The 18,650-nt window shown below is 33.5% G+C and overlaps 2 protein-coding genes and 1 long non-coding RNA gene across 3 annotated transcripts; 1 reads left to right on the forward strand and 2 right to left on the reverse strand.

The window, feature by feature from the left end:
* The first annotated feature begins 209 nt into the window (after window positions 1-209).
* On the forward strand, window positions 210-2,091 carry LOC127905692 (uncharacterized). Its single transcript, XR_008059988.1, has 2 exons — window positions 210-325; window positions 1,251-2,091. It is a non-coding gene; the product is annotated as an uncharacterized LOC127905692 (long non-coding RNA).
* A 5,363-nt stretch (window positions 2,092-7,454) lies between these two features.
* On the reverse strand, window positions 7,455-9,398 carry LOC7488359 (uncharacterized). The gene is made up of 4 exons (XM_002312364.4): window positions 9,129-9,398; window positions 8,578-8,789; window positions 8,417-8,480; window positions 7,455-8,214 (listed from the first exon to the last, which is right to left on the reverse strand). The coding sequence occupies exons 2-4, from the start codon at window positions 8,742-8,744 to the stop codon at window positions 7,900-7,902; spliced, it is 546 nt and encodes a 181-aa protein (XP_002312400.1). The 5' UTR covers window positions 8,745-8,789; window positions 9,129-9,398; the 3' UTR covers window positions 7,455-7,899.
* Window positions 9,399-15,319: 5,921 nt separating this feature from the next.
* Window positions 15,320-18,404, reverse strand: LOC7488360 (50S ribosomal protein L15, chloroplastic). Its single transcript, XM_002312365.4, has 4 exons — window positions 18,239-18,404; window positions 17,815-18,157; window positions 16,785-16,936; window positions 15,320-15,703 (listed from the first exon to the last, which is right to left on the reverse strand). The coding sequence occupies exons 1-4, from the start codon at window positions 18,296-18,298 to the stop codon at window positions 15,482-15,484; spliced, it is 777 nt and encodes a 258-aa protein (XP_002312401.3). The 5' UTR covers window positions 18,299-18,404; the 3' UTR covers window positions 15,320-15,481.
* Between the last annotated feature and the right edge of the window lie 246 nt (window positions 18,405-18,650).

Below are 18,650 nucleotides of genomic sequence, written 5' to 3' on the forward strand. Positions count from 1 at the left end.
AAAACGGTTCACTTTTTGACATTTATATATATTGTGTTATGGGTATATTTATACTAGTGGAAGCTGTAATGTTTTGAATTAATAAATTGGAAAATACAACAAAGCCCTTGGTTGCTTAAAGAGTGGGTATAATTAAATGAGGGGTATTGTAGTAATTGTATAAAGAGATGATATATATAAAAAGGAAGGAAAAAAAAAAAACAAAAGAAGAGACCTGTAAAATTTTGAGAGAGAACCGCAGGAGTGAAGTGAGAAAGAAGAAGAAGAGAAAAGAGGGGAAAATAAGAAAAAAAAGAAAGGAGTTGGAGGAAATAAGTAAAAAGGGGTAAGATTATGCTTTAATGTGTATAATATATTTTCTTTAGCTTTAATTTCAGTTTTGATGAATGTTAGGGTTTTGAAAATTTGTGTTTTGGGTTAATTGATGACTTAAGTTGAATGTTATGGGTTAATTGTTGTGGATATTTGATTATTTGGATGATTTTGAGAGATTGAATTGAAAGATGATGATTTTGAGTTATGATTTTTTTTGAATGGTGAAATTGTGTTAGGAATTTGGAGAGAACAGTAGGTTTCTGTTAAAAATTCTGGGTTGGAGGTTGAAGATGACAAAATTTCGGTTTGGTCCCTTAATTTTGGAAAATTACAGTTTAGTCCCCCAAACATTGTAAAATTTACAGATTGGTCCCTGAAGCCTATTCCGAGAATCTGAACAGAATAACATATGAATAATGGACAGAATTATTGTATAGATAAGAGAATTTAACACTTTCAATTTAGTCCTTCAATTTGACAAAAATTACAATTTGACCCTAAAAATTTGGTAAAATTCCAGAATGGTCCTTGGAGTATAATGAGATGATCTGGACAGAAATGAGGACTAATTATGGTCAGAATTTCAGTATATTCATGGATTTATGATAAATTTCAGTTTGGTCCTCCAATTAGACAAAAATTGCAATTTGACCCTTAAGAATATGATAAATTACAGATTAGTCCCTAGCTGTAATATTACCTTTTCAGATTGTTTGATGAATAATTAAGGGTTATTTAGTGAATTATTGCCAATTTTATTAGTTGTTTTATTATGGATTAGATTTCGGGAAAACCGTTAAATGTTGGGTTTTTAGGAAAGATAACTAGTTTAGTCTAAAAACATTTAGGGTTATGGAATATACCCTTAGATAAGTGTATTAAATAGGTTATATGTTCTTTTGAGTCATTCTTGAACATGTCTCATTTGTATTCAGATAATCCTGATATTCTACCGGCGGGACGTCAGTAGGATTTCCTTCGATATCAGCTTTGAGTTTTGTTGCTTTCGAGTCAGGTGAGTGGATAATTTTCCATATGCATGAGAAATATTATAAATATTTGATTTGTTAATATGAATTGGATCATGCTTCTTGATAATATATATGTTGATTATTATCCTTGTTTTGATAAAGCATGATAAATTGTTGAATCTGAATTCTTGATATGAACCAGTATATATTTTGAATTGAATTCTGAATTGATAGCTCCTCATTTGATTGATATCATGAGTTGAGCATTGAGATATGAATATGTCTGTTTGATTATGATTATGAACCTATGGTATGCCAGTCAGAATACCCATGCTAACAGGGTAGTGTTAGTTTGTTAGTTTTTGTGCACATCGTATCTGAACCCTAGTTGGTCGGGGGAGTCACCAACCTGTGTGGACTGATCATCCCACAGTACGGAGCCTCATGCTCATTGCATTTTGATTTTCTGACGAGTTTTACCATATGACATTCTTGTTATGGCTAATTTGAGAACACTTCCATAAGAACCTAAAGCCATACTTGTATATATATTTCTCATTGCTGTATTACCTCGTGTGTGTATATTGAACGTTATCTACTCACTGAGTTGTTGAACTCACCATCTCATTATTTATCCTTTTCAGGCTTATAGCTTGATAGCAGATCATTTTGTTGGACCTTCAGAACCTGCTCTTGGTTGTACTTTGTACCTTTCCTTTATGTCTAGTTAATGCTCCAAAACTTTGAACTTATATAAACTCTTGTATTAAGACAATTCAATTATATTATGAAGTTGATTTTGTTGTTAATGCTGCATTGAACTCTGATTGAGTTAGGATAAGTTTGTTTGTAAGTTTGGGTTCGCATAGGTATGGAACCTTGGAGGGGAACCTTGCCTATGTGCCGGTCATGGATCCGGGATTCGGGTCGTGACAGAAGCTATCGAAGGAAGTTCACGTGTATGTGAATGAGGATCCACTTGCGCCACCACTCAAACTTGTTCTTCCTAAAGACTTGTCTCAGAAAATTACCCAGTCCTTAAATCAGGTCTCACTCTAGCGTAAAAAACTTTTTTTTTTTTGGTAGAAATCATGTTTTATAAAATTTGATTTTTTTAAAATTAATTTTTTATATTTTTAAATTTTTTTAACGTGGTGGTGTCAAGAATAAATTTTAAAAACTAAAAAAATATTATTTTTATATACTTTCAAACAAAAACACACTTAAAAAAAATAACTATTTTATAGTATCAAACACCATCAAGCACCATCTGAATCCGCTGATACAGGAGTTCTTATAGATAATGATTTTTATAGAAAGTGTGATTACTGCGTGAATGGCTATATGATGATTGAAGAGATGGTTTGTGGGTACAATACTAATTAAATTAAATACTTAAACTAAGTAAGAAACAAGTAATTAGAATCTATTTATATCTCAATTTATATTAATACTGAAATCTTTTATAGAAAAAAAATTCTAATTGAAAAACTTATAACTAATAGAACCCATTTAATATTAGAATTCTTAAATGGTACAATACTAATTAAATTAAAATCTTAAACTAAGTAGGAAACAAGTAATTAGAATATAAAATTAACTAGAAAAACAATTAAAACCGAAAACAATAACCTTATGCTTCAATAACTTTTGAAATAATTGTTCTATGTCAAATAGCTGGAGTTGTGTTTATAAGTTTATTTTCAAATGCTCTGTGCATATATCAAGTTAAAAAGAAATTCACGATTCCAAACAGATCTTATAGTTTATAAAACTTCAAGCTATTTTTTTTATAGTGAAACTTTAAGCCAGGTTTGAATCTTATTTACATGTGGATTATTTAGTCATGAAGTTATTAAAAAAAACTCACACAAAAATTGGGTTTTTTTCATGGGTTATGTTCCTGGGATGAGATGTGTAGACTTTAATATAGTTTTGTGTCCAGACTTACTTATTCTTTAAAAAACAAGTTCCTCGCTAAAAGAGAAATTCTCTCATATTTAAATCAATAAATATAGAAGAAAATGTAATGTACAAGAGAAATCACAAGCAAGAGAAAATGCATATAATGTTTAAAAATATTTAATATGACAGCCGTATTTAATTTTTATCATGTGTTTTAATAACAATTAATTGATGAAAATATTAGTATCTATCATTGATTGTATTGTTTGACTTTATTATTAATAAAGAGGTCTGTAATTGTCAGCAACATATTTACAAAAAAATAACCTTTGCTGGAATTTATGAAATAAAACTATTATTTATTTGAATTTATTTAATCGAGTGTCTTTTTTTTTTTTTTTTTTACAATCACTATTATGTCTATCTATATTCTATATCGGTATTTTTTTTTTTATATCTGGTTCGTTTGATTTATTAAAAAGAATTTCACTATAAAAACAGGTAGCATTTTCTCACTTTATACTTTTTTTTAGTATTATAAATCATTCGATTGTTTATTAGTTACCTAATTCATTTGCGTAACGGTACGTACCATTCGTTTGAGAGGGCAAACTCTGAACAGTTTAGCACCTTCGGATGATTTGGTTAAGAAGATCAGCACGAACGTGATGGGTCTGCTTAAATCTGACGAACCGAGCCAGGCCGTTTTCCAGGTTTGGTCCAGACTTATGACTAGCCTCCATTTTTCCTTGTCATTGCTGCTCAGGCTCACTTCTCTGTTGGGTTTGAGCTCGATAACTAAGTTTTAAACCTGTTCAGCCCATACCATTAGATGATAATTTTCTCTTCTGAGTTGAAAATTTCCACTTTCTTCCTTTATTTTATTCAGGGATGAGAGTGACTGTCTTGACAGTAGAATCTGAGGTCGAGACGACGTGCGAAGATAAAATTGCACGCTCCTAGATGCTAACGGCTAGACTCATCTGGGCGGCTGCCTCTGCCTCAGTCACGTTCGCCTTGGGACTTGAAAGGCCAAATAAACAAGGGGAATGCTAGCGTTTCGGCAATTTCTAGAAACCTTCTCCCTTTACAAGAAGCCACGTACTAAAAGTTACGGATAATCGTTTTTTTTTCCCTTTCAAACTCAAATATGGTATCAAAAATTAGGAATAGCACATTTAATAATAATAAAAATAATTAACACACACACATGAAGCGTGTGTGTGTGTGTATATATATATATATGTATGTATCATATTACATTAAAAAAATATAAATATTTTACAGATATATTTATATAATATAAATATATATTTTGAATTAAGTTCAAACAAGAGTTTTGGATAAGATAGATCAAGTTTAATAATATTTATATTCTACATATTATTTAAAAAATAATTATATATTCGAGTCGAGTCAGGCTTACTGAGTTTATATTAAATTTTCATCTTTATCAATTAAAAATCCAACTCTTAAAAAAAAAAAAACATAAACCTTTCCATTCCCAACAAACAAAAATCTCCATGAGAAAAAAACCTTTTTTTCCCTTGGAAAATGCTTTTGCAGGACAGATACTTTTCAATCAAAAGTTAAAACCAAATCATTCAACAAACCTTCAAACGAGTTTTAGAAATAAATAGAAATAAGAATTCTTCAGATTGATTTTAAAAGTGTTGTGGAACTCAGTCTGAAGAACTCGAATTGAGAAACTAGCTGGATATGATGTTTTACGAAGAGGTTTATTGAGTGCTAGATCGGAAAAGAAAAGGGAAGTGATACATCGAGAGTTTCTCCTTTTCGCTTCCTTTTCATGTGCTAGATCGGAAAATCCCCGGTATCTGACTCTGCTTTGCTTCTTTTTTTTTTTAGTTTTCGATGAAATTTCTAAATTGGTGCTCATCTGTGTTCCATTTTAGAAAAAATTGAAAGGAGAGGAGGTAGGAAGCATAAACCTTATGGAACACATCCCTTTCATATCATATTAGCATCTTGGATTTACAGTTAGATTTTGATCTGAACTTCAAATCTTTCAATATATGTTTTATACTAGTCTATATAAATAATTTTAGATATTTAAATAATCACACACTTCAAAATTAATTCTAGCATGGCACCCTTCCGGCTCTTCAATAATCACACACTTCGAAATTAATTATAGCCGTTGTTGAAGAAAAAAGAACTCGATAAGCAGAAAACGAGTTGAAGTTTTGTGGTCAAATTAGAGACCCTTTTTTTCTCAAAAAGAAAAAACTCGGAGAAGCCCTTTTTCAAACCTTTTATCTTACAATATTATTTTGAACATGTATTAACATTTCTCTAATATTTTTTTTTCTTCCTTCTAAATGCAAATAAAAAAGTATTTTTTTCTATGGAATTAATCGATATATATATAAATTAGTCTGAATATTCACGTTAATCAAAAAAAAAAAAAACATGCTTCTCCCCTTTTTCCATCTTAAAAATGTAACCTTGAACATGACCCTAAAAATTAGCCAATCCATCTACAGCATTAGAACATATTTTTCATTTTTTTAATTTGGAAAAATATCATGCCGCTTAAAAAAATTAAGCATTTTTTTTTAAAAGAAAATTGTACCAAAAAATCAAAACCGGGACATATGGTAGGAAACTGAGAGCCGGAGGTACAAGTAAAAGTGAGTGAAGTTTTAAGAGCATTAATCATTCTGCGTTACTGATACAATGGCTTATAATTGCAAGAGATCGCCTGTACTGGTTAAAGTTACATGCTCTATTGTATATCTTTTTGAATTGAAGTTTTACAATAATTTATTATACTCACATAATGTATCAAATGAGTGTAACTTTGAAATCATTAAAATAATAATTTAGTTTCAGTTAATATGTGAATTAATCTAAAAATATTTTTTAGTTAAATAAACAAAATACAACACGTGTTCGATAAAATACAAAAAAAAAGAGTTAAATTGATACTTTTATAATCTTTTTTATTCTATGGTAATTAAATGCAGCTCTATCATGGTTATAAATTAGATGGATTAATTCAGATAGTCAAAAAAACCAAAATAACATCAATCAACAAAAGTTGTTTTTCAAGCTAAACTGATTTTAATTAAATTATCGAATGACCTGTAAGGTCAACAAGACAAACCATGATAAATTTAAGTTTATTTTTTAACATCCAGGCCAAGCAATGAGCGGGTCAACCAAGTTTCTGGTCGACCTGCCAAGCTGGGGCTGTTTTAACAGATGTGATTTATTCCTGTTCTCCCTCCCGTGAAAGAATTTTCACCTTTCGTAAGTGCTGAACAATTCCTCAGTCCTCACATCGGAAAAAATGACCAAGGACACTTATTTCGCGAAACACTGCAAAATTTGTGAAAGGAAAGGATATTGGAAAATTCATACGATTCAAGTTATTCATATGATTTCCACTTGTTGATCACTTCAATTTGAAGGGATTATTACTGCTTTCAAATCCACGTGAAAAGGTCAATATTATGTATTAGAAAATCACTGCTCAAATCCAAATAATTCAGACCCAAGAGGTCTGGCGGAGCAGTTAGACGTGTTCTCATTATTTAAGGAGTCCTTACCACCTGAAACGGGGATTAGTCTGAGCGAAACCTGGGATACCCTATTTGACACCCAAAAAAATATCCAAATAATTCAGACAGTCATAAGACCACCAGTTATGAGAAAAACTCTGACTCCTGTGCTAGGATTCTCGTGCCGAAAGTATATTAAATGTCAGAGGATCTGCTGGAAGGACTAAACACTTTCCACGATGAAAACTATTCTGTCTACTGTTGCTTTTTTATGCACATAAACAGGGTTATTTGTAAACAAAATTGAAATAACAAATTTGATAAAATAATACAATTTATACTCTTGTAAACAGAAACAAACTGTAAAAGTCATGTTTTGCTACTGCATATAAAATAACACAATTTTTCATCAATTTTGTTTGGTATTCTATAAATATTTCTAATTAACTGTGTTAATTTTTCTTATTAAAATTCCATAAACAGACAATAGCTATCATGCTTTTTCGTTCTAAAGATGCGGTTTTCACAAAGCAAGATCTTAGTGTTCATTACGATGTAGACAAAAAAGCCATTGAAAAACAACTACTGCTCCACCTTCCCAGGGCCCATTTTTAGCACGTAGTGGCGTAATTCACAAGCGAATATCAACAATCCATCATCAGAATATTGCTTTGAGAGGTTCGAATTCAAAAAGGAAACGCAAGGGGGGGAAGAGTAACAAACTGACAACGCAGAATCAAAGCAAAGGTGTATTTACATTGTAATTTGCAAATTTACTATCTTGTAACATACTCTGCACAACTCGATTTTGTACAAATTGCCCTGCATAATCCGCTCATTGAAATACAAGGATGTAAAAAGAAAGGAAAAAAATCCGATTCTCGCTTTGAGACTCGTTTCTTACAGCAATACAGAGGACAGATAACAATCGACCCATGACCTCCTTCCTAAGCAGTAAAGTCTAAAAAAACCCCTCATTATTCTTGTCAGCTCATTTTACTTACAAAGATGCATCATATTTTTGACATACAAAAAAACCCTTTAAACATTATTTACACTGGCAAAAGATCCCTCAGTTTGCCTTTCATGAGAATCCCAAAATCCCTCTCATAACTACGTACCAAAATGATCTGTTTTAGCTTCTTTTTTTGAACTACGTATTTCGAGGGGAAACGGGGTTCTTAAGCCAAAGCAGGAACGCTGCAATTTCTACAATCCCTGTCAAGGCAGTCAAAGCCCTCAATTCTCACCACTGGTTTGCTTCCAAAACTTGATCGAACCAATCCTCCTTTCCTTGGAGATGATGATGATGATGATAAGTCCATCTGCGGTGGAATAGGCGTGACAGGTGAAAAGGGGGAGAATTTCTCATTCCCAAATCTAGCATCTTGAATTAATGGGTTAGCTACTCTGCTCGGCGGCGACCCACAAAAAAATGGGGGCGGCGACGAGGATACTTGTGTGCAAAAAGATTGATTATCCATGCCATAACAACCCTACAAAAAAACATAGGCACCGACAAGGTTAATGAATGGTCCAAAATAGGCTGTAATGATTTTATTTTTCCCTTGTGGTCGAAAAGTTGCCGTTGCTCATGGGACCGTCCAAGTTCAGATTTTTTTATCTCATAATTAGAAACAAAACAAATTACACTACAAAATAAATTAAGTAAACAGAAAAGGAAGAAAGAAGTATTACCTTTGCGAGGATGATTTCCAAAAAATCAGTCCCTGCTATTGAATCACAAAGCTCTGATTGATGGCTGAAGATTCAAAAAATTTAATTTAGTTTCGAAATTTTTAACAAATTAAAAAACAATAGTAGGAGAAAAATTTAAGGAAACCAAAAGGAAAAATCACCTGAGCTGAAATCTGAGAGACCTGGCAGGGTGGTCGTTCAGCAGACCAAGGCGTCTGGGTTTGGGACAAACCACCGGGTCTCTCCGCTCCGAGATTGGAATTGAGACGGAGTTCCGAATCTCTTCCCGGGTTGAGAAGGCGTTTTGTTGGATCGCACAGTGATTCATCTTCACTTTCTTTTTTTTTCGCCTTTTTCCCTAAGAACAAAAGTCCTGCACATAAAACCAGCATAAAATAATTAAGACTTTAAAGTTACATAAGCTAATTACAGATCTCGCAAAAAAAAAAAAAGAATTCAAACTTAATCATAAAAAAAAGAAGACAATCAGCTGCCAGCTCCACACGGTTGCCTGAAGAATCGTAAGAAATAAATTGAACAAAAAAACCCCATATTTACGAGCTAGAAACAGAAATATTCCCCAAGGGAAGACCAAATCTGAAATATTGGTGGATTTATCAATTACCAGAACAAAACCCAAGCGGGAAACAGCATGTGAGAACATAATTAAATAGAGAAAAGGGAAAACTCAGCTAGGTATCAAGAATATTACCCCCTTTGGCTGCTTAACTGTACAATTCCAGCTTAAGGAAGGAAAGACTGTCTCAACCGGGTAAAGTGGCGTGGATTAGCTATATTATAAACAGAAATGGAAAGAACATGAGCAAGAGAAAACGTCGAAGAGATAAAGAGAGGGTGGTTAATTCGGGGCTACAGAGGAAAGAAAGAAGGGTCAGGACGGGGTGGCTCTGTCTGATTTATAGATTGGAATGGATCAGTGTGTGTTTTTTTTTAAATAAAAAAAAGATAAGAGGGGAGACACAAAAGAGTCAAAGCAAAAACTAATTTATAGGCAGAAGGAGAAGTCGTTTGGGTATTGGGCAACAGTACAGGTAATAAATGAATTAAAATAAAAAGTAGGGGGGGCATGTGAAAGCGGGGCAGCAAGATCTACAACCGCCTTTTCCCACTGCGTCAGGCTCCCTCTCTTTTTATGGTATTAATTGTGTGGAAACAAATTCACAATAACCCCCAAATTATCAGCTTGCTTATTTCCATCCTCTCACGTAATCCTTTTCTCAAATTGATTCTTAATTCCTCTTTCACTGTATGCTTTTTTCTTTGAAGTACAAAAACAATAAATTAATTTGAAGTAATATATATATATATACATATATATATTTAAAATACAAAAACAAACATGATCTTAAACCTGATTCACTCGGAATACGGGTGGCTAATGGCTGCATTGACAACATATCGAGGACTAGATTGAAAATTGTCGAGGCTCCGAATGGAAGAGTGAAACCCTATCATAAGTTGAGGTGTTTCTTTTTCTGTATAAAGTTTTATAGTTCACGCAGGCGGTGCCTCCCTCCCGCGATAAATCTCTTCGATTTTAGCACCCTTCTTTTTTAAATAGTATTATTTTGTAAAAATATCTCTCGAGAATTATCGCTATGGGAACGTAACCAAACCGTTCAAAACGATGGAAGCCGCGGCGGTTGCCTTATCAGAAGTGGAGTCGCTATCAAGTAAGAAACGTGGCAGGTTAATACCGGGTGTCAAGGACGTGGTAGGCATGATTGCATGTCCATGCAATTCTTTTTCACCTATAATTGCCTTTTTCGTTTTCGGATTTTATTAACATATTTACGCAAATGAAAACAATAACAATAAATTGAGCGGAAAAATTAACTAGAATTTCTATATATATAAAAAAACCTAGTTGTGCAGAATTTTTATAATAAAAAAATACTCTGAATTGTATTCTCAATAATCAAAATTAAATATTACAACTCTTTTACATTATTAAATAATGCAAAAAAAACGTCATAGATAAATTAATTCAAATAATAAAAAGTTTTAAATTAAGTTAAATATAAAAAAATTAATTAATTAATTAGAAAAATATGACTACAAATAACTGATCCGATCTCATGAGCACATATTTCTCTAGTGTCACCCCACCTCCATTTGCATCATTGCTAAATGGTGTTCAAAAATTTCCAGCTCCGAGATGCATCAAATCCAATCCATCCTTGCTAGTGAAAAAAACACCCTGCACTGGTCCCTAGTTCTTGACTCGACAACACGGAGATCGTTGCAAAATCCTTGGGATGGCATAGCTCGAATGAATATAGACTTCTCCTTATCAGTCCAATCAGTAGGATCCAGCTCCCAGCTGATCTCTTTTGAAGAAGTCTTTTCATCAAAATTCGACACAACATCAAATGTCAAGTGAGACAAAAATGATAAATTAATGTTAAAACACTAACATTAAAATTTCAACAAAAAAAAAACCTGAAGGTTACTGGGGAAACACTGTGCACTGGAACAATATGATTATTTTTTCCCATTCCAATAAAAAATAAGTAAACTTGCTCTTTGGGTTATTTTAGTTTTTTTAGCAGGAGACATTAGTTATTGTGTAATTGTTTTGGGACAATTCTGTTTTTTTGCCTTCTACACAGTATAAAGCACTATATTACCTTTGAGAATAAAATCTATTTAAAGGATGATTGGTGTCAATTTTATTTTTTATATTTTTTTTTATGAAGAATGATAAGATCACTTTCATATCATTGAAAGCAAAAAAATAAAAACTTGCAACAGTAGTAATTGTGTACCTTCCTGCTATTCTCTTGTAATTAACAAGTTAATGAGGGTCGATTTGATTTTTTTATATTTTTAATGAATAGTGTAAAGACTTTTATATTTTTAAAGTAAAAAAATTAAAATTTGCAACCATGTTTTTGTTTTTATAATTAACATATTACATCGAGACCGACTTAATGTTTTAATAAGTTTAATATTGATTAAAAAAATTACAGTGATGATGTGGTTATATAGTCGAGCACCTCTCTACACATAAACAGTGCATGACTTCTTGCAACTGGGCTCAATCCTCCGAGGAGAATTTTCAATCTATCATTGCATATTTAATTGTGTATATTTAATCCTTAAATAAACATCTTTATCTAGTATATCTTCTTGTTTTTTTTTTTTTAATCCAAATTAACAGAAATTAAAATCATGTGACTTTCATATGATGTATCTTGTGATGTCTAATATGTCCCTCGCTCCGAACAGGATAGAGAAATTATATGTCGTTATATTGTATTCGGTAAGTTTCTACACACCAATTGCACCCACCATGCATTTAATTTTTAGTTATACCCCCAACAAGTCCGCCTATCACCATTCAATTTAACAAAATTCACGCATTTTAATCACATGTGGTATATGAATTTTTATCGTTTAATTAAAGCCACGTGTTTTCCCTGTAATACCTTGACAACAACAAACATTAATGGGATTTGTTTTTCCTTGCATGTTCGAATCAATATCTAAAAGACACATTTAGATCATCCTTAATCTGATCTTTATAATACATGTTTGTCTAGCTTTTTTTTAATCCCAGGATAATTTAAGAGATTTGACTGGGTTTTTACATGCTACCTAGTTGAGATTTTGCAAATGAATTGTATACGAGTTATAAGTTTTTTTTTTTTTTTTTTTTTTTATAATAAGCTATCCACTATATATTTGATATTTTAATTAAAACCCAAGGACATAACAAATACAATTACACGTACAAGAACTTGATGGAAACAACCTCAAGGAGGACGGACGAGTCACCTGGCCTATTTAGAGTAGAGATATTTTTCGATATTAAAATAGATAAGGTGCAAGTCACGTGACATTTTCTACTAGCTTGAATGACAAATGGATGTAAGTGCATAATCAAGAAAGATACTTTATTTATGGATTAAATAGGCACACTAACACACTAACATTCACTTGAGGTTGTGGCCTCGCAGGGAAAGGGACCTGTTCCCTTCCTCTGAATCCGAGTTCGATCATTTCTGTGCATGTCTGTCACCCCGCGATGCCTTATCTGTCCATTAAGCTTGCAGGGTGTTCAGTGGATCCAAGAATTAGTCATGGTGCGCGTAAGTTAACCCGAACATCCTGAATTATATATATAAAAAGAATACATTAGAAAATTATACAATTGTATAACTACAAATTGAGCCATTTACCACAGCAGCAGCAACAATTTCCTTGCAATTAATATACTAGAAACTTTTGAATTCGGAATTAAGAATTCATATATATATATTATAAATTTTTTTTTTACTAGTTGACGAAAAGTTCCACGCCCTTGCTTGTTGAGATATCCAACACACATTTCTCTTGTCATTTTCCAGGTACGAAAATAACAGTTTTAATAATTGAGGATCCAGAATCGTAAGATTGTGAAAACGACTACCACACCTCCCTTTATCTTTCTCTTGGGATGCTACCATCCATTCATTTTCTCCTAAACTTATCCCACATTTGCTTATCAATTTTCATTTTCAACTCTGTTTTCTTAGCTGATATGCAAAGATGTGGATGATCTTGTGGTTTTGTGCTACCCTCTTTCCATATTCTGCTATCACTTTCTTATTCACGGGACGGGCACAGAAGCTTTTCGAAATAATATTCTATCTGATTATTAAAAGAGTAACAAATAATACGCACCTGTTTTTAATCGTGGAAATTCAAACCTCAAAATAATTTCTTAACTGGGTTGAAAATATAGACTTAATTTCACCATTGAAAAGCTTGCACCAGGTACCTCTAGTTTGAAGGAAAAGAAAAGTAGAGATAATTATGAGTTGCAACTCTGTTTTTTTATGTACAGTCACTAATATAATCTATATAGATTTTGTTGATTTCTTCTCCTCCTCCTCGACCCCTCCCTTTCTCCAGGTCTCATCAAATTTTGTGCTTGACTTGTAAACTATAATACTGGTTGCTAGCTAGCTAACTTTGCTTCACACATGTGATCTTCAGCAATTGATCGTCCAAAAACCAAGTACCTTGGTATCCTCGCTGTCATGAAATACGTTCAGAGCCTTAAAATTTAATAATTAGTACAGGGATAAATCGTATATTATGTACGTTTAATTCATGTACCTTTTTAGGAGACGCGTCATCCCTTGAATTGTGTTTAGTGGTGGTCCTTGAGTCTTCTCAGTTAGACGACGATGTTCATGATCTCATTGTCTGTTTAAAACAATAAATAATCCATCAACTTTTAGGACTCTTACTTTTAACGATGATTTGGAATTATAAATGACAGAGGAAATGCAATCTTTCCTCGCAACTCTATGCAAGTCGTCGTCGATGTTCATGACTAATAAATAAAAAACTTTAAACCTTTAGCTGTGTTTGGTATGGGATGAAAAATTTGAAGTAAATATGTTAAGGGAGGTAAACTTTTAAGGACAAAGTACAGATCTGATTTAAGTTAAGATCACTTGAGCAATGATCTATAATCCTCGCTTAATCAAAAATTTTAAAAAAAAATAAAATATATTTATTAATTAAATTTTATAAAATGACAATTAACTCCATTTAACAAAAAAATTCCAAGTACAAAATAAAACTTACTCAAAATTTTTATTTGTCAAACATATTTTAATTGTATTACATTTTAGAAATGCGACAATATAAGATATCGTTGATTTGAAATCATGACATCAATTATAATGAATAGCCGAAGATACTGCAACGGAGAAGAGTTTGGCTTTTGCAGCGGAGAAGACTCCATAGGCCAAAGATACTATTCGGGAAGGGGCTCAAAAAACATCTCAACAAATTATAGAGAAGACATCTCAAGCGAAGGGCATTGTCCTTTGAAGGTGCTGAGAAAGTTGCAGAGAAGGGAGCACAGGCAAAAAACACTATAGTTGAAGGGCCTTAAAAGTCCACCCAGTATGCTGCAGAGAAGGGAATACAAGCAAAGGACACTGTTGTTGAAGGGACTAAAAAAATTACCCGTTATCTTGCAGAGAAAGGAGCACAGGTAAAGGAAACTCTAGTTGACCCGGTAAAATTATATTTGACATCGCAGTTTTTAAATGTAATATTTAGTTAAATATTGTATTTTTGAACTGCAGCATCCTAAAAGTATGTTATTTTATCAAAAAAAAAATTGTTTTTATATCATTTCACCATTTATTTGTAATTTAGACGCTAATTGCCCAATCTATACTTCAATTTTCAAGTCCATTACCGGTTTGATCGAGTCAGAAATTACGCATTATGCAATGATGCTTCCAAATGATTCGATGAGAGGAAGGCGACGACAAGAAGAAAGGGTTATGAAACTACGGTTGATGCCGTTTTCCTGCTATGACCGGCCATTTTAATATCTGACCCCATTCAGGACACCATGCTCATGTATCATCATTCAGATTATCTGCATGTAACCTAGGATAATTATAATAATTTAACTTGGTAATCAAGAAAAAGGGAATGGCAAACAACTTTCAGGGAACGTAACGGCGTTTTTCAAAAGTTTTAATCAACTTTCTAGTTTAGCAAGCGGGTGTTCTACTTAAATTACCATTTTTATAGCCAGTCTTTCTTAACCATGATAAGACTTCGAGATGCAAATGTTTTTAACCAGATCATAACTTTAAAAGTTATTTAATTTTCATTATTTAAACTTACTTTTCATAGTGGTGAGAACATGGGTTTGAAAAAAATATTATAATTTATAATTTTTCTTAAACTATAACCACAAAAATTATCACAATACCTAACACACAATACGAGTGCAATGACTTATGTTTTTTTAATGCTTTTTAAAAATGCAAATGAAATCAATTGATGTTTTTTTTTTAATGTTTTATGATAATTTGAATATATTGATATCAACAATAAAAAGACAGGGAAGCTGCCAAATTTTTAACCAAATTACAGAAAGGCATTAGATAAATGAATAAAAGATGTGAATGCAAGAAATTACAACCATGGAGCCCAACGACACCTAAACAACAGGAAAATCTACTTCCCCACCTGCTAATTTACACCTCTTAAAGATATAAAACTTCAAGCACAAATGATTTAAGCCGAGGACGGTTCAGACACAATGGCTGCAGCTCGTTTCTTAGCAAAGTATTCTTCAGCACGAGCAAGGTTCTTAGCAACTGATGGTTTCACCCACTTCTTTCGGCCAGGTAATACAGTAAGAGAGCATCCGGCAGCCTCAAGCTTCTCCTTGGCTGCTGCTGAAAAGGCACGAGCTTTAATGTTCAGCTTGACACTTAGTTCTCCATCACCCAGAACCTAAATCCAAAAGAAAATGAGCATATCTCAAAGTTAACAGCTAGAAAACAGCATTATGAGTTGTGGCTCTCACATGCAATTGACCTAAACTGTCTACACTTCTTTCTAAGAATTTAATTGTTTAGTCTCTTCATACTATGGCAAGCAGCGGGTTTGAGATGCCAAACACTACAGCCTATTATTTCTGTACACCAACAATACCCACAGCATAGGATTTTCAGTCTTTAAGATGCAGCAAGCAATGATAATGAAATCACTTAAGCTTGAGTTTCTAAAGTTTCTGAATCAAAATTCGTATGACACACTAAAGAGTAACTGTTAGCTCACAGAAAATAACAGCCTCCTTTTTTGCTTGGATAAAACAACCAATATACTAAGGTGAAACAGGTCCATTCCAAGAACCTTAACCACAATTTTTATTTTTCTACCCCCTCTAAGAAGTAAAACATGTCCCAAATGGAGGAATCAGAACCTGATGCAAATAGCACGCAAATGTCTTTTCCAACTATGCCGTCACTTTACTGGAAAAAAAATGTAAGGATGACAGATACTCTGAAAATCAGAGGGGAGATTTGCAAGATACTGTCACATGCTGAACAATTTGGAGCTTACAAACAATATAAAAAAGACGGGCAAATCCTTCCAGCAAAAGAAATCATAGAAGGCAAGTATGGCATCATTTCTAGTAACCTTATAAAAGATATTTCAGAATCTCACCAGATGAATAGTAGGCCCAGCAATATAAAGCTTGACCCAGGCATCTGTTCACTTTGATAATCATCCCAAATTGATTGCTTACCTAGTTAGGAACTCAATTTATTTATCCACATATACCTATTTGTGACTTTAGACACACTCATGGATAGCATACAAAATCAGAAAAAAGTGTTAATGGTCTTATGGAAAGGGCAAACAGAATAGATATTTGAAACAAATGGCTATATTAAAGTATGGTGGGAGGGTTTGAGGATCTCAGGTCTCTCTGTGTTACAGGTATCACCTAAATCAAGAAAATATGTAAATATTTCAAATATTTCAAAGTTATGTAAGCTTATAAATCATAGATAGAACTGTCATATACCTTCAAAGGGAGTCTCCTTTCTCTTCCTGATGGGTTGATCAAGCCTTTCTCCTTCAAAGTCTCTAGTGATACCTCCGCTCCCTCTTGGAATCCTGCTGATGCTATGTCTTTCAAGTTCACAGGGACATATTTTGGCAAACCCGCATGCATACCTTTGAAAGTAACAGAAGCATACCAATGAGTTTATGAATATGAAAACACACACATCATTGAAACATGCAAGTCTTGCTGTGTGGAGAAAGGAGAGTAAAAAAAGCACTATATATTGATATTCAAGATGTGATAGCATGGTTTAGTTAATAGGCAATAGAGAAGCAGGATGTACCCTCTATACTAGATTCTTCACCATTTCAACAATCAGAATAAGTGTTTAAGAGTGTTTCGTAAAGCTCCAAACAAAATGGCAGTGGGATGTCCATTTAGTTTACCCACCACAGATTGGTCTCTCAGCATGCCAAAGCCAAGAAATAAATAAACAATAAATAAACAAGGTTAATGACTCCATCTGGGCCATTATATTGTCAACATGCAAAGGCCTTCAAATTTGAGTATTGCTCATTTTAAACTTAGAGAAATGAAATGCTGGCTCAGTCTTTCCGAACAAATTCATTGTGCATCGGCACCTCCTAGAGACTTCACAGTTCAAACTATCACCAAGAATTCAAACAGAAATATTGAAATTTGATTCTGCAACCCAATCACTGTGAAGACTAGAGAAATGGTGTCTGGCTCCTAGATCACATGAAGTTGCAAATGCATTGTTGAACACAGTAGAGACCCTGCTATTCGTGTGTCAAAACCAATGAAGATCACCAATATGAAGCAAGAAAGAATTATTCTACAAACATGCTCACCCTTTGCCCCACTAACGTATTCTCTTTAGAAAGCACTTATCACTGGAATTTAAATACATAGCAATACCCTAAAATTTTAGCCATCCTCACATGAGTTTCTACAAAATTAATTGACAAGATTCTCTAAAATTTCACACACAATTAATTTGAATAATAATATATAAAAACAAGAGTACCTCCAGCAATTCCACGCAATTTAGGGATACGGCGGTAAAGAGGCATTTGTCCACCCTCGAACCCTTTTCGAACACCAGGACCAGACCGAGATTTCTGACCTCTCATACCAAACCCACAACTGTTCCCTTGTCCTGCAGAGATACCTCTTCCCTTTCTCTTCCCTTTCTTTCTAGACCCTGGTTGTGGGCCCAGATTGTCCAGCCTGAGCCTCGCTCCTGAAGATGTAGTAACCACAGAAGGTGCTGCTGCTTGATTGACTACCACCGATGGTCTTTTGTTCTTAGAATGGAGTGTAAGACAAGTGAAGTTGCATGTCTTTGGCTTCAATCTCGTCAAGTTTCCCTGTCATTAAAATAAAAAAAAAAAACTAAAATAACGGGGTTTTTTGTACCATGAAAGGAGAGTTTTGATTGATTTAAGTACCTTGAATGGAGAAGAAGGGCAAGGAAGAGACGCTGCTGCCATTGCCATTGCCATTGCCATGGACTGAGTAGATATGAGCGAGTGTGAGAGAGCGTTTTCAGTTTTCACAGATATGGATACTGGATAGGCTTCCTTCTCTATTCCATCCTAAACGACATGGTTTCATTCCCACGTGAAGCCTTTATCATGTGTCATAGAGAGTCCAATGACAATATATGGGCCTGACCTAGAAACCTCGAAAGAGTTGCAGTTTCGAACTTCGCTAAAACCCAAACGCAACTGGCCATTATTTTTTCATGTTGATTTTCACTGGGCCTAACTTCGGCCTTGTAGATATTCATATTTTAGCAAAGGCCGTCCATCATCTACAAAATCAGCCAGCCATGATAGCAAATTTCAACCAGCTTTCCAA

This window comes from Populus trichocarpa, chromosome 8 (genome assembly GCF_000002775.5).
Source record: "Populus trichocarpa isolate Nisqually-1 chromosome 8, P.trichocarpa_v4.1, whole genome shotgun sequence".
In the NCBI taxonomy this organism is placed as follows: Eukaryota; Viridiplantae; Streptophyta; class Magnoliopsida; order Malpighiales; family Salicaceae; genus Populus; species Populus trichocarpa.

Bases quoted from the DNA above. Each gene is read 5' to 3' on its own strand.
- LOC7488359 (XM_002312364.4), bottom strand. From the start codon at position 8,744: ATGAATCACTGTGCGATCCAACAAAACGCCTTCTCAACCCGGGAAGAG. The intron at 8,481-8,577 runs GTGATTTTTCCT...TTGAATCTTCAG, and splicing joins TCTCTCAGATTTCAGCTCAG to CCATCAATCAGAGCTTTGTG. The intron at 8,215-8,416 runs GTAATACTTCTT...GTTTTTTTGTAG, and splicing joins TGGAAATCATCCTCGCAAAG to GGTTGTTATGGCATGGATAA.
- LOC7488360 (XM_002312365.4), bottom strand. From the start codon at position 18,298: ATGGCAATGGCAATGGCAATGGCAGCAGCGTCTCTTCCTTGCCCTTCT. The intron at 18,158-18,238 runs GTACTTAAATCA...TTTTAATGACAG, and splicing joins GCCCTTCTTCTCCATTCAAG to GGAAACTTGACGAGATTGAA. The intron at 16,937-17,814 runs GTACTCTTGTTT...TTACTTTCAAAG, and splicing joins ATTGCGTGGAATTGCTGGAG to GTATGCATGCGGGTTTGCCA.